Genomic DNA, 12,728 nt, shown 5'->3' on the forward strand with positions numbered 1-12,728 from the left:
TGCTCAAGAAATGGGAAGGAGCTCAGGCGGCTTATGAATAGTGGGGGAAGAAAAAAAATGACAAATGGAAGAAAGCGAGAGGGAGAAATAACGTTGCCCCTTTAAAAAATGTCTGTCTTTTAGACAGATCTTAAATTCTCTTTTGTATGAATACTTTCATTCTTTTAAACCCAAACGTAAAACCAGAATTCGGAAACGTTGCAAATGGAATGTACTCATCATTTCTATAGATAAGCAATGTGGCTGACAAATGTATGCGAAGTGATTAAAAATAAAACCACAAAATACACTACAAAAAATGGTTTCTTACGTATCTTTCAATACCTTTTGCTGTTGCCTCCACTTGGTGGATGAGCTCGAGCATCAAAGCTGATCACAACACCTCTTTGCTTCAGGTCACTGAATTGCTTTTCCAGGTATCTGCACAATCCCTAAAAAATATCCCATGGATAATTAAACAAACTGAACAATAAGAAAAAACAGTTTTATTTATGTCTAGCTCTATGTATGAGGCACTGTGCTAGACACTTCGTGTCTATTATTGGTAACCCCCCAGATCAACTTTGCTAAGGAATCCCATTGTATAGATGGGAAAGCTAAGGCTCAGAGGGGCTTGCCCAGACACATGAGCCTGGATTTCTGTCTGGGTCCGGTTAGAGGTGGTACAGGGCAAGGGTTAAAAGCACACAGAATCTGTGGGCTCATACTCTACTCTGCCACCTACGAGAGCAAATGACAAATCCCTTAGTCACTTGGTGGCTCAGGTTCCTGTTCTGTAAAACAGCAAAACAACAGTACCTACCTCAAAGGGCTGTTTTTAGGATTAAATTAATTAAAACCTGCTGAGTGCTGACAATCCAACACCCACTAAGCACTATTTGTTTGCTGTTACGAGCATTATTTTTATCCCTTTCCTTCAAGGTCTATGGTCCCCCCTTCACACAAGTTCTGAAATGTCTGAGGAAAAGGAGATGCTTCAAACATTTCTGCTGCTCAGTGAGTCAAAGAAACTTAGTCTGTTTTACAAGTTTTTGACAATTATCTGATCTAAACCTGTTCTACTTGTGGTCTTGTTTTCTAGCAGGCGAGCTTTTATGGAGGCCTTATCGGTCCAATTACATGGCTCAGCCAATTATACATATAAAAATTGTGCAGAATTTGGGCTATTGCCACCTGCTGATGGAATGCACAATTCCTGAATCTCAGTGGACGCAGTAAATAACCTCACATCAATCGGAAATATGGAAGATTAGAAAAACAATAAACTTTGAATTCAACGGGTTTATATCACTGGACAAAATAGGTTTTTATTTTGAGCAAAGAGAATGCGGGCTGACTAATATTACTTATTTCACCTGGACTGAAGAAAGTCTTTTTTTTTTTTTTTGTCCCCGCCCTTAAAGGAAGACTTTTAAAAAATAAATAATAACTCTTTATTTTTGGTAGGGGAGATCCTTTACAGCTTTGTTGTCAAAGCGGTGCCAACTGAGAGTGCTTTTCATTTTTCTTAGACAAAAATATTACATTGGGGGGCTCCTGGGTGGCTCAGTTGTGAAGCGTCTGCCTTCGGCCCAGGTCGTGATCCCAGGGTCCTGGGATCAAGCCCCGCATCGGGCTCCCTGCTCCGCGGGAAGCCTGCTTCTCCCTCTCCCATTCCCCCTGCTTGTGTTCCCTCTCTCGTTGTATCTCTCTCTGTCAAATAAATAAATAAAATCTTAAAAAAAAAAAATTCTGAGGGCGAGTGATACAAAGAAGGACACGTGTGCATTGGTTTTGTGGGTTTTCCAGAAGGTACCCAGGTGCCTGGAAGGCTTACACCAGCGACAGCACCCTCTGCCCAGCCCCAGTCAATTCCCGGGCTGTGGCCCCAGTGTTCGAAGGCACAAAAAGCACTCATTCTTAGCCCAGAATCCTCACACCACCAAACTGCTCTAAAAAACTGGGGCCAGCTGAGACTAAGGGCCTGAGAAAATGGCTAAGAGAAGAGGGGATGTTTACTCTAGAGAAAAGACTCAGTGTGCGCTGAGAGAGGTTTATGGAATTGAAATGTTATTACAGGAGACATAAAATGAACTTTGTATGGCTTCGAAAGCTCAAACTATGACCAATATGTAAAAACTGAAGACACATTTGAGCTCAAAATCACAAAACCATGTTTTTTGTCTTTTGTTTAGAGCAGGAGGTAGGGGCAGAGGGAGAGAGAGAATCTTAAGCAGGTTCCACACCCAGCGCAGAGCCCGATGTGAGGCTCGATCCCACAACCCTGAGATCGTGACCTGAGTAGAAATCAAGAGTCAGCCACTTAACCGACTGAGCCACCCAGGCGCCCCGAAACCATTCTTTAATGAGAACAACCCAAAGACAGATTGGCTATTCCAGAAGACAGTGAGTACTCCATCACCGATGTGAGGTGGCCTGGTGAAGTAACCTTAGAGGAAATTACAACCTCTATCAATGAGGCAAACAGTACAAAACTTTCCCTCTACTCTCTACCCTGTTTCCCACTGGGATGTTTATGGCTCACATACATCTGCTTCTTAAATCCACCCAGATGAATTTTGGGGCACCATTAGGGTAGGAGTCCACACTGGAGACCAGCAGCAAGAGTGCCTAGACCATAGAGAAAGCCAGGGCATTCTGCCAGGTGACAGAACCCCAGGCTGGGGATGGAAGCCTGGGTGGTTTGTTCTGGGAACCTCTTTTGCTGATTATCAGCCACTCCTAAGACTTTAAAAATGTACCTGCCGATCTCATAAAACTGTCATAACTCTGAACATCCTTGTCTCCTACTGTAAGTGGTCCAGTGTAGGCTGGATAATCACTTGAAAGTGGTGGGGGCTAGAGAGGAAATTATCTCAAGGAGTGGCTGGTTGAATCAGCTGACCTTTAAAGGATCTACTCATTTTAGTTCTGTAGGATTCTTACCTATCACAAGGTCTACTCCCAGAAGAGGCCAATTCCCCTAAGGCAGAAGATGTATGAGACAGGGCCTAAGACCTTTCTGTGGATAGATTTCATCATACTTACAAATTAGATGTAGATGAGTACAGGAGAAAAGGCTCTGGGTTCATCTAGAATCCCTCAGAATCCCCTAACAATTAAGCCTAATAGGGGATGGAACCAACTAGACTTTCCAGTGTCAGCCATGCGCATATATCCCATTTCCTGTGCCCCTCTAATGGGACCGACATTCCTCCACTGAGAGGTGAGTGTCTATGTGCTCTCTCCTTGAACACGGACAACCTCCTTGAGTCGCTACTGACAAACAGAATATGATGGAAGTAGGTGAATTTGTGTGACTTTCAAGGCTAGGTCATCAAAATCAACATAGCTGCCGCCTGTGCAGTCTCTCTGGATGCTCTCACCGGCCGCTCCCCGAGCCACGCTGTACGAAGCCCAGGCCACACGGAGGCCTCCAGCCCCAGCTAAGACCTCAGCCAAAAGTCAGCAGTAACTGCAGACATGAGTGGGAACGAGCTTTCAGTGATTCCAGCTTCTGAGCTGGCTCAGGTGGTGCCAAGTCCCGCAGAGGGGAGCTGTCCCCGCTGAACTCCACCTATAGGTTTGTGAATGAAACAAACGTGGTTGTTTAAAACCACTATGTTTTGGGTGATATGTTATATAACCTAGAGCAGAGGGTGACCTTACCCAGTGGCACAATTCCATGCTATCCATAAACCAGAACAGGATTCCCAGGCTCACTCCACTCTGAGCCTTCCCTCCAAAAAGATCTCAGGGAGCCCTATTGCTGAACAGGAAGCTGGAGCCAGGGTTTCCATGGCAACCCCATACCCTTATGTAAGACTTCTTATTAGGGTTTCACTAGAACATGCCCAAGTCTGCCTTTTCTGCTGGGAGCTACATGTAAGGTACACATAATCATCATTAGTCAAATTTTCTAGACTTTTTTTCCCCTCAGAATTAAAGTCGCCTTCATTTTTAACAAGTCTAAGTAGTTGAAGAAACAGAATAATCGGGGCACCTGGGTGGCTCAGTCGTTAAGCGTCTGCCTTCAGCTCAGGTCATGATCCCAGGGTCCTGGGATCGAGCCCCGCATCGGGCTCCCTGCTCAGCGAGAAGCCTGCTTCTCCCTCTCTCACTCCCCCTGCTTGTGTTCCCTCTCTCGCTGTGTCTCTTTGTCAAATAAATAAATAAAATCTTAAAAAAAAAAAGAAAGAAAGAAACAGAATAATCTATTCCTCATTTCCTTCATAAACAAAACTCCAGATACCTCATGACAGAAAGGTTTCATCTCTATTCCTAAAAGTTGGGTGTAGACTCTGACAGTAAAATTTACAAATGAAGGCAGAGGAACTCAGCAATAATTTCCACCTACACTATCAATTAACATGAAATAGAATCAGCTTCTGGTTATTCTGGCCGTTAGAGAAACTTCTCAATGAGTGCATCGCTACCACCATTGCAGAAGTACAAGACCATAAAAGTCGTCAGCTTAGCTGGTGGATTTGCACTGGAATGAAAGTTCCATGAGGGAATCTGTCTGTTTTAGTCATTGTTGTATCTTCAAAGCCTGGCACTTGGTAGGCATTCAATAAATTTCTGTAGAAAGAAAGGAAAAAAGGGAGGGAGGAAGAAAGAAAAACAGAAAGAAAGAAAAGCAGGCTGTATGAATTTTGAAACAAGTACCCTTTCACCAATTGCATAAGCCTACTGTACAGAGTAAATGTGTGACTCCCTGCGCCTTGGCAAACCCATAAGACCTGGCCATAATTAAAACAATATAGGTCCCTCAAATACAACAGGAGCCCGGGGTTATATTAATTAGACAAGGAGGCCATTAGACTGAGGAGGCTTTAATGTCTTGGTTGCCTATAGAAGCAAACCCAAACCCAAGCCTGTAAATGCCTGAAGGTTAAGAAATTAAAACCTAAGGGCGGCCAATTACTAACAGCCAGAGAGACTTTCCCAAAAAAGGCAACCGCATGAGCTATAGCCAATCTATTAATTTCCTCGCTCTGCTTCTGCTTCTTCTCTGTAAGTCTTTCTCCCAGCTCCTGCCAGTGGGGTGCTCGTAATGACTTCCAGTTTGGTACGGCCCGATTCAAACAGGTTTTTGCTTAAAATTGTTAACATGCCTGAGTTTATCCTTTACCGCTGGGAACATGTTAAGAATAACCAAGAAATATAAAAACGTGGTACCTGTGTAGTCTGAATGATGGTCAAGTCATTCATATGAGAAATGCCCGTTCCCATAGCAGCTCGAAGGCCGGCTGTCCCAAACTCCATTCGAGCCCCAAAACATTTCTGTAGTTCTTCTTTATTACCGTCCGCCATTAGTTGTTTCGCTGACTCCAAAGTTAAAGGATTCTGCGGAACAGAAACGTATACAACATACAGCCAGCTGAATAACAGAATAAAACATCTGAAATATAAAAAAAAGACTCACAATAACTTAACCTATAGGGGGTATATATTTGAAAAGCCCTACACATATGGCTTCTCAGTTTCCGATGACGTTGAAATCTGAAATATGAGGTAAGGTGTTTTTTTTTTTTAATTGCACATTACATTAGTTTCAGGTGACTCAATTTTTTAATTATAATCTGTGATACTGTGATACAATATGAAATATACATTTCGTTTTTGTCCCTGGCTCCTGGAATAGAGCTTGTAACTAAAGCCGTTGGAATTTCCAGAGTGGTAGGGGTAAGAACAACTTTTGTTATTATTATTCATAATAAACCCCTTTCGCCAAACCTGAGTTTACGCCCAGGCAGTGGCCTGGTTGCCAGGGAAACCAACTAGTGATTAGAGGGCTGGAGGCTGGGTTCCTCACCAGTGGCCAAAGATTTGATCCCGCCCAGGGTAACAGAACCTCCCCCCAAAACCCTCAACAACTGGTGTCAGAGACCTTCGGAGCTGGGGAACACTTGGGGTGCTGGGAGAGCATGGAAGCTCGGCACCCCTTCCCAGACACCTTGCCCTATGCAGCTCTTTCATTTGGCTGTTCCTGAGCTGTACCCTTTCCAAGAAAACTGGTAATCATTAGTAAAATGCTTCCCTGAGCTCGGTGAGCCGTTCTAGCAAATTACAAGCCTGAGATAGGGGCCACGGGTACCCCTGAGGTATCACTGGCTGGTCAGAAGCACAGGTGATAACCTGGGGCTTTTGACTGGCATCTGAGGTGGGGGTAGTTTTGTGGGGCTGAGCCCCTAAGCTGAGGGCGGGATCTGTGCTGGGTCCGGGTGGTGAGTGTCAGAATTGAGTGAAATTGTGGGATGCCCAGTCGGTATCCATAGAAAATAACTCGGTGTGGAAAACCTGTACATTTGGTGTCAGGAGTGTTGTGACTAGAAGGAAGTAGTTTTCTCCTTTATAATGTGTTATTTTCTTTCCCACCAAGGCAAGTGCTTTTGGAGAAATGGAATGAACACCTAGGTTCTGGGGTCTAACATCCAGAATGGAATGCCAGCCATACCGTCACCTACCGACTAGATGCACTTGGGTAGATTATTTTGCTTCTTCTTTTTTTTTTTTTTTTAAAGATTTTATTTGTTTATTTGACAGAGAGAGACACAGCGAGAGAGTGATCACAAGCAGGGGGAGTGGGGGAGGAAGAAGCAGGCTTCCCGCGGAACAGGGAGCCCAATGCAGGGCTCGATCCCAGGACCCTGGGATCATGACCTGAGCCGAAGGCAGACGCTTAACCATCTGAGCCACCCAGGCGCCCCAACTATTTTGCTTCTTGAATTCTCAGTTTCTTCATCCGTAAAATGGGAACAGTCTAGAACCTCCTTTACAAGGCGGTTCTGAGGTGGTTTGCATTAAATTAACGTAAAACATCTTTCTCTGCCTGGCACTTACTTGTAATCAAATGTTCATTTTCTTCCCTAGTATCTTCAAATTTTCCCACAGAGTTACGAGATTATACAGTTTAAATCAAAACCTTACTATTGTAGTGTCTTCTAATTTGTACAATTCTTTCACATACCTCGTCAAATGTGAAGCTTGCAATGACCACAAGAAGCAGACAAATAACAAAAACCCCAATTTACAGAGGAGAAGCCTCAGAGATTAAGTGACTTGCTTAAACATTAATCTAGTGCTTTCTCTATTCCATTAGCTGTTTCAAATAGACACTCCTATGAATCATTTAAGTTCATTTTACATTGCCTGATTTTCTTTGTACAAGAGTTGCAGAAAATGTTAGGAATGGAGGAAAATGACAATCACATTAATGCCACATCAGGCTTTTAAATTAAGAGTTCAGAGGAACCAGAGAGCAAGCACTTTTTCTTACAGTCGTCATCCAACTGCTGAACATGCAGCCAAGATATGCCACGTAATTAAACTCTGAAATGCTATTGCAATAAAACGTGAAGAGGAAGTAATCCCACATTTCCACATTGTTCCACCTTGGGGTCAGGTAAAACCCCACCTTTTGGGTTAAAAGCAATAGCCACTGATCATAGAGCAGATGCCCTCAAGGAAGGATTTAGATCTGGAACACAAAAGAGGTTTAATAAATATTTGCTGAGTGAAAGAGGAAACACGGACTTCAAGGCCACACCCAATATCTGGTGAGTTTCCTGTACACGGGGTAGATGTGGAAAATGCTAACTGGCCTTTGATAGCCATTAAAGACCAAATAGCCTGAGAGAAACCAAAGGAGACAGAGATTAGAACTGCAAAGTCAGGAGGGTGGCAGAGATCAGAATCAGCCAGGAGAGTAACCAAAGCTGATAGCAGAGACACCAGGGATGAAGGTGGGGATAAGGCGGAGTGGGAATGCAGAGGGCACCTGCCTTGCGGCCCTGGGGGAAATCAGAGAAGACCGCTGCAATGCTTTTGGTTGGCAGGATGCTCCCCACTTGGCATCTGTCTCAAACCGAGGAAGAAAGAGAGGAAAGAACAAGAGGAGTGGTAGAAATTAACAATAAAAAGGAGGGGTGCCTGGGTGGTTCAGTCAGTTGAGCGTCCGCTTGATTTCCACTCGGTTCATGATCTCGGGGTCCTGGGATTGGGTCCCACGACAGGCTCTGTGTTCAGTGCAGAGTCTGCTTGGGATTCTCTCTCTCCCTCTCCCCCTGTCTCTCCCCCTGCTTGTGCTAGCTCTCTCTAAAATAAATAAATAAAATCTTTAAAAAAATAAATAAAAAAAATAATATCCCTTTACCTCTACCCAGGGAGGTACTCTCTCTCCATATGCAGATACAACATTTTGTGGAAATTAGGTTTCTATTTCTTCAAAGGGAAAGGCTCATTGAAAAACACATTATCAATTATGACTTTAAAAGGGCTCTAGGGGCCCCTGTGTGGTTCAGTCAGTTACCCTGTGTGGTTCAGTCAGTTAAGCGCCTCACTCTTGATTTCAGCTCAGGTCATGATCTCAGGGTTGTGAGGTCGAGCCCCGCACTGGGCTCCACGCTGAGCGTGGAGCCTGCTTAAGATTCTCTCTCTCCCTGTCCCTCTGCCCCTCCCCTCCTCTAAAAAAAAAAAAAAAAAGGATTCTACCCACCTCAAGTTACTAAGTTACCAGAAATGGAAACATTTTCCTTCTCTACAGAATTACAAGACTGTCTTTCCAGGAAAAGAAACACCACCCAAGAAGTTGCCAATAGCATCCTGTGGGGGATGTGCTCTCCCTTCTCATTCAGGGGCCAGAAGTGAAGAGGAAGACCTGGGCCCCTGCTGCCAGAGCTTGCAACTCCCTTCCTTCACCCTGCAAGTATGAGCCATGCACCATATCAGGCCCTAGTGACCATGAAAATTAATGAGCAAGTGGACAGGAACCGCTGTTTAACTTGTCGGGGCCCAGGGCAAATGACAGCGTGGGACTCCCTGTTTGACAAGTTTTAAGAATTTCAAGACAGTACAGCCGAGGATTAAACCAAGTCCTGGGCCCTCCTGGAACAGGGGCCGTGCTACCAACACGAGTCCCGCCTTTCAAGTCAGCCCTGGGGCCAGACATTAAACAAATGCACCTACAAACAAGGTTTTGTTCTGTTTTGTTTTGTTTTTTGACCAATCTAGAGATAGTATTAGGGAGACATAATTTACCACTGGTTGTCAGGGAAGGCCTGTCTACATAAACACATTTAAGTTCAGACCCAAAACAGGAATGACAGCCTGAGCAACAAGTTCAGCAGAGGAGCCAAGGAACATTCTGGGAAAACAAAGTGCATGCCCAAGGAGCAAGTAGGAGAGTCAGACAAGAGAGGGGGTACTGTCTGGAGTTGGGTCCCTGATTCTCTCTCTCTGCTCTAGCACCTAAGAGAGTGAACAGGGGAAAAGCTAGCGGTCTGTGAAGGAGTCCCCTTCTATCTTTCCAGCAAAGCCAGAGACGGGAGGAAGATGCCTGAAGCCAGGCGGGCCCCATCAGGAGTACCCGTGTTCACAACCGAGCACCTGGGAGAGGTGGATGGGAATACTGCTCTGCAAAGTTCCCAGGAGCAAAAGGCATAGGATGGACGGAAGGATTCTGGGTCTCTGGGGACGCACGGCGGGCTGCGGAAGGACCGCTGAGCCAGCGGTCTGAGTGACACGAACGCGCGCACGCCCCAACTGGACACGACCCTTGGGCCCGGCCAAGTCGAGATCAGCTCCGGCTCGCTCTCCCACTCCCCCACTTGCAGCCCCAGACGGCCAGATGCCTGGTTTTGCCCCGGGACACCTTTTCCCCGGGCAAACTTCGGATCTGCCACAGGCAGGGCCAAATGCAAGGAGGCCTGGCCACCCCTGCTTCCTCCTCCGCCGCCTTCCCGAGTTTGATGAGAAAAACAACTTTGTTTTTCTGAGTTGCTCCCAAGCCACTTTACAATCTTACAACCCTGGTCACATCCAGAGGGATTCCCGCCCTAAGCTCTCGCTTTGCTTTCCCAGGGGCACCTTTTAAATAACCACTTAAAGCTCAGCCCGGAGAAAAGTTAGCGACCGCGCCCCAACCACCTTACTCCGGGTGCTTGCTACCCGGCTCTCTCTGCGGCTCCCCGGCGACCTGGGACGGAGGGCTGACCTTGCCCCGGCTCTCTGCACCCACTCCCCACTCTTGGATCCGTAGTACAGCTTGCGACTCGACTTCCTCCGTGTGGATGCGCTGAGACCGCGCCTAGCATCAAACTGCCCGGGTGGGTCCCACTTCCCCACAGCGGGAGCCCGGCTGCTGAGGGCGCGGGCTGTGGCCTCGCGGGGGCGGCTTGCGTTTTCCCATCCAGCAGCTCGTCATCTGCATATTCGTAAATTCAGTTCAGCAGCTCCGGTTTTCCTCGGGCCGCGCGGCCGGCGGCTGCGAGCGGCGGGAGGGAAGGAAGCGCAGGCACCCGCACCCCCCGCAGGAAAGGCAGGGGGGCGCCTGCGGGGTGCAGAGGATCCCACGCCTCCCCCGGACGCTCCCACCCCCTGGCGCCCTCACCCTGTCCCATCGCAGCCACCGCGCCGTCTCCCGGTCCAGCCGGGTGTCCATGCCTGGGGCTCCCGGAGCCGCGGTCGCCGCCGCTGCCATCCCCGCGCTGCCTGCAGCCAAGCTGGGGAGGCCCGGGGACTGCCCTTCCGGCCGGGCCGGGAGGGGGGGCGGGGCCTGGAGAGGCGGGGGCGGGGAGAACCGGCCACGCGGAAGGCCGCGTCCCGGAGGAAAGCGACGAGCTCCGCCTCCTTGCAGTTCACCCGAGCGCCTCTGGGGGGAGGGAGGCCTGGGTCAGTGGAGGGGGTGGGGGAAAGGGGAAGGGGATGGGGCAGGGGAGCCGGGCCGGGAGGCGGGCCGGGGTAGTGGAGGTGGGGAGGTTGTTGCTGAGAAAGTCTTTGCCATCATCTCTGAAAGGTCCCAGGTCACATCCACCTACACAACAGCTATTCATTGTGCCAGGCACCTTGTCAGTGCTGGGGCCCATGATGAGTAAACCCAGGCAGGAGCCTGAAAATTATGTAGAAATTATTTTTTAAATTTTATTTGTTTATTTGACGGAGAGAGACACAGCGAGAGAGGGAACACAGGCAGGGGGAGTGGGAGAGGGAGAAGCAGGCTTCCCGCCGAGCAGGGAGCCCGATGTGGGGCTCGATCCCAGGACTCTGGGATCATGACCTGAGCCCAAGGCAGATGCTTAACAACTGAGCCACCCAGGCACTCTATGTAGAAATCCTGAGGGTCATGAATAACTGAGAAAAATCTTGAAAAAGAACAAAATGGGAGGATTAAGATAAATACACGGTGGAATAGAATGGAGATCCTGGAAACAATTATAGGTGTATGGACAGCTTATTTCAGAGGAGACACTGTAGAGCAGGGTGAAAGGACTTTTTTTTGGATTAATGGTGGTGGGTCAACTGGATATCCAAGTAGCAAAAAGGGGAAAGAAACTTGAGCCCCCACCTCATATCATACAAATAAGCATTCCAGGTCAATTGTAGATCAAGTGTGAAAGGTAGAATGAAAATTCTAGAAACTAAAGTAGGAGTACGTCTTCATGACCTTGGGATCGTTAAACCATAAAGAAGATGCATGCAGTGAGCATAAAAGGGTGTGTGCAAGAATATTTCTAGTAGCCCTGTCTGTAATAGCCCCAAATTGGAAACAACTTTATGTCCATCAACAATACAATGGCTAATACTGTGGTATGTTCATACAGTGAGGTAAATAAATTATGGTATATTCATATAGCAATGAAAATGATTGTTATACACATCATTGATAAATCTTACAAACATTAAATTGAGTGAAAGAAGCCAAACTCTCCCACCCCCCTACACCCCAAATATTGGACCATTCCATACATATGACATTCTACAATAGGTAAAATTATAGGGAAAGAAAACAGATCAGTGGGTCCCAAGACCTGGGGATGGGGAGAGGGATTGATTACAAAGGATTCAAGGGAGTTTGGGGGGTGAGGGAGCTGTTCTGATTACAAAGGATTCAAGGGAATTTGGGGAGTGAGGGATTGATTACAAAGGATTCAAGGGAATTTTGGGGATGAGGGAACTGTTCTGTCAGGTTGTCTGCAGATCAGCCCCACTTGGGGCTGTCTCGTTCTGTCAACCAGACCAACTTTCTTTGCAATCATACTAGGACAGAAATTGCAGGACCCATAAAGTCAGAGACCAGGCAGGTCTCACTTGCCCTTTGTTTCCCTCTCACATGCCAGCACTCTCCCAGACCAGTCTGTGTGGCTTCCAGCTCCTGCCAGGTAGGGGTGGATGGGATGGGAAGGTGGCAGGGTTCTGGACCCCAGGTCCTATCACTTCCTCCACGATAATGACTGCAGGTGAGTCTCTGTTGCAGTTCAGAAGGTGCAGGGAGCGGGGTGGTCAGGGGATTCATTGACACTACTCGTTATTTTCCTCAGCATGGAATTACGGGTCCATCGTATGATTCAGTCAGTGTTATTTTAACCTCTTTTGGGACACCAAGGGGGCAGGTTTCTCAATATTCTACATTCAAGGAAAGAAAGCAATTGGATTTTTAAGCTGAGAGGAATTTTTAACAAGGAAGTAGCCAAATTGTAAGTAAATTCTCCTCCCTTCACCTGCAAAGGGCACCAAGGTCTGGGGTACTGTGCTGAAGACGATGAACAAGACTCTCATGGCAATACTCCCATCTGCTTCCCATGTGAAGTAGAAAACAGTCCAAGGGTGCATTGGGGGGGTCTCTCTCTGCGGGGAACTTTCCCAGGGTCTCTTGTAACGAAGATGCCTGCCCTGGGCGTCTCTCTGGTTCTGATAATGATGCTATAGTGATCTGAAGCTGCTGATTCCCACACATGACCCCAAATCAC

At 47.2% G+C, this 12,728-nt stretch overlaps 1 protein-coding gene across 2 annotated transcripts in view; it reads right to left on the reverse strand.

Annotated features, from left to right (window-relative positions):
- PGM2 (phosphoglucomutase 2) overlaps window positions 1-10,516 on the reverse strand; it is a 33,466-nt gene extending 22,950 nt beyond the window's left edge. Inside the window, exons 1-3 of one of the 2 annotated variants that reach the window (XM_035005155.1) lie at window positions 10,373-10,516; window positions 5,161-5,328; window positions 325-431 (exon numbers count right to left, since the gene is read on the reverse strand). In XM_035005155.1, the coding sequence (XP_034861046.1) occupies window positions 325-431; window positions 5,161-5,328; window positions 10,373-10,462 (365 nt within the window). In that variant the 5' untranslated portion in view covers window positions 10,463-10,516. Of the gene's footprint in view, window positions 1-324; window positions 432-4,336; window positions 4,561-5,160; window positions 5,329-10,372 lie in introns of those variants that run through there. The other variant, XM_035005156.1, reaches the window with a different exon arrangement.
- Between the last annotated feature and the right edge of the window lie 2,212 nt (window positions 10,517-12,728).

Source organism: Mirounga leonina, unplaced genomic scaffold (genome assembly GCF_011800145.1).
Source record: "Mirounga leonina isolate KUSES-001 unplaced genomic scaffold, KU_Mleo_1.0 Mir_129, whole genome shotgun sequence".
In the NCBI taxonomy this organism is placed as follows: domain Eukaryota; kingdom Metazoa; phylum Chordata; class Mammalia; order Carnivora; family Phocidae; genus Mirounga; species Mirounga leonina.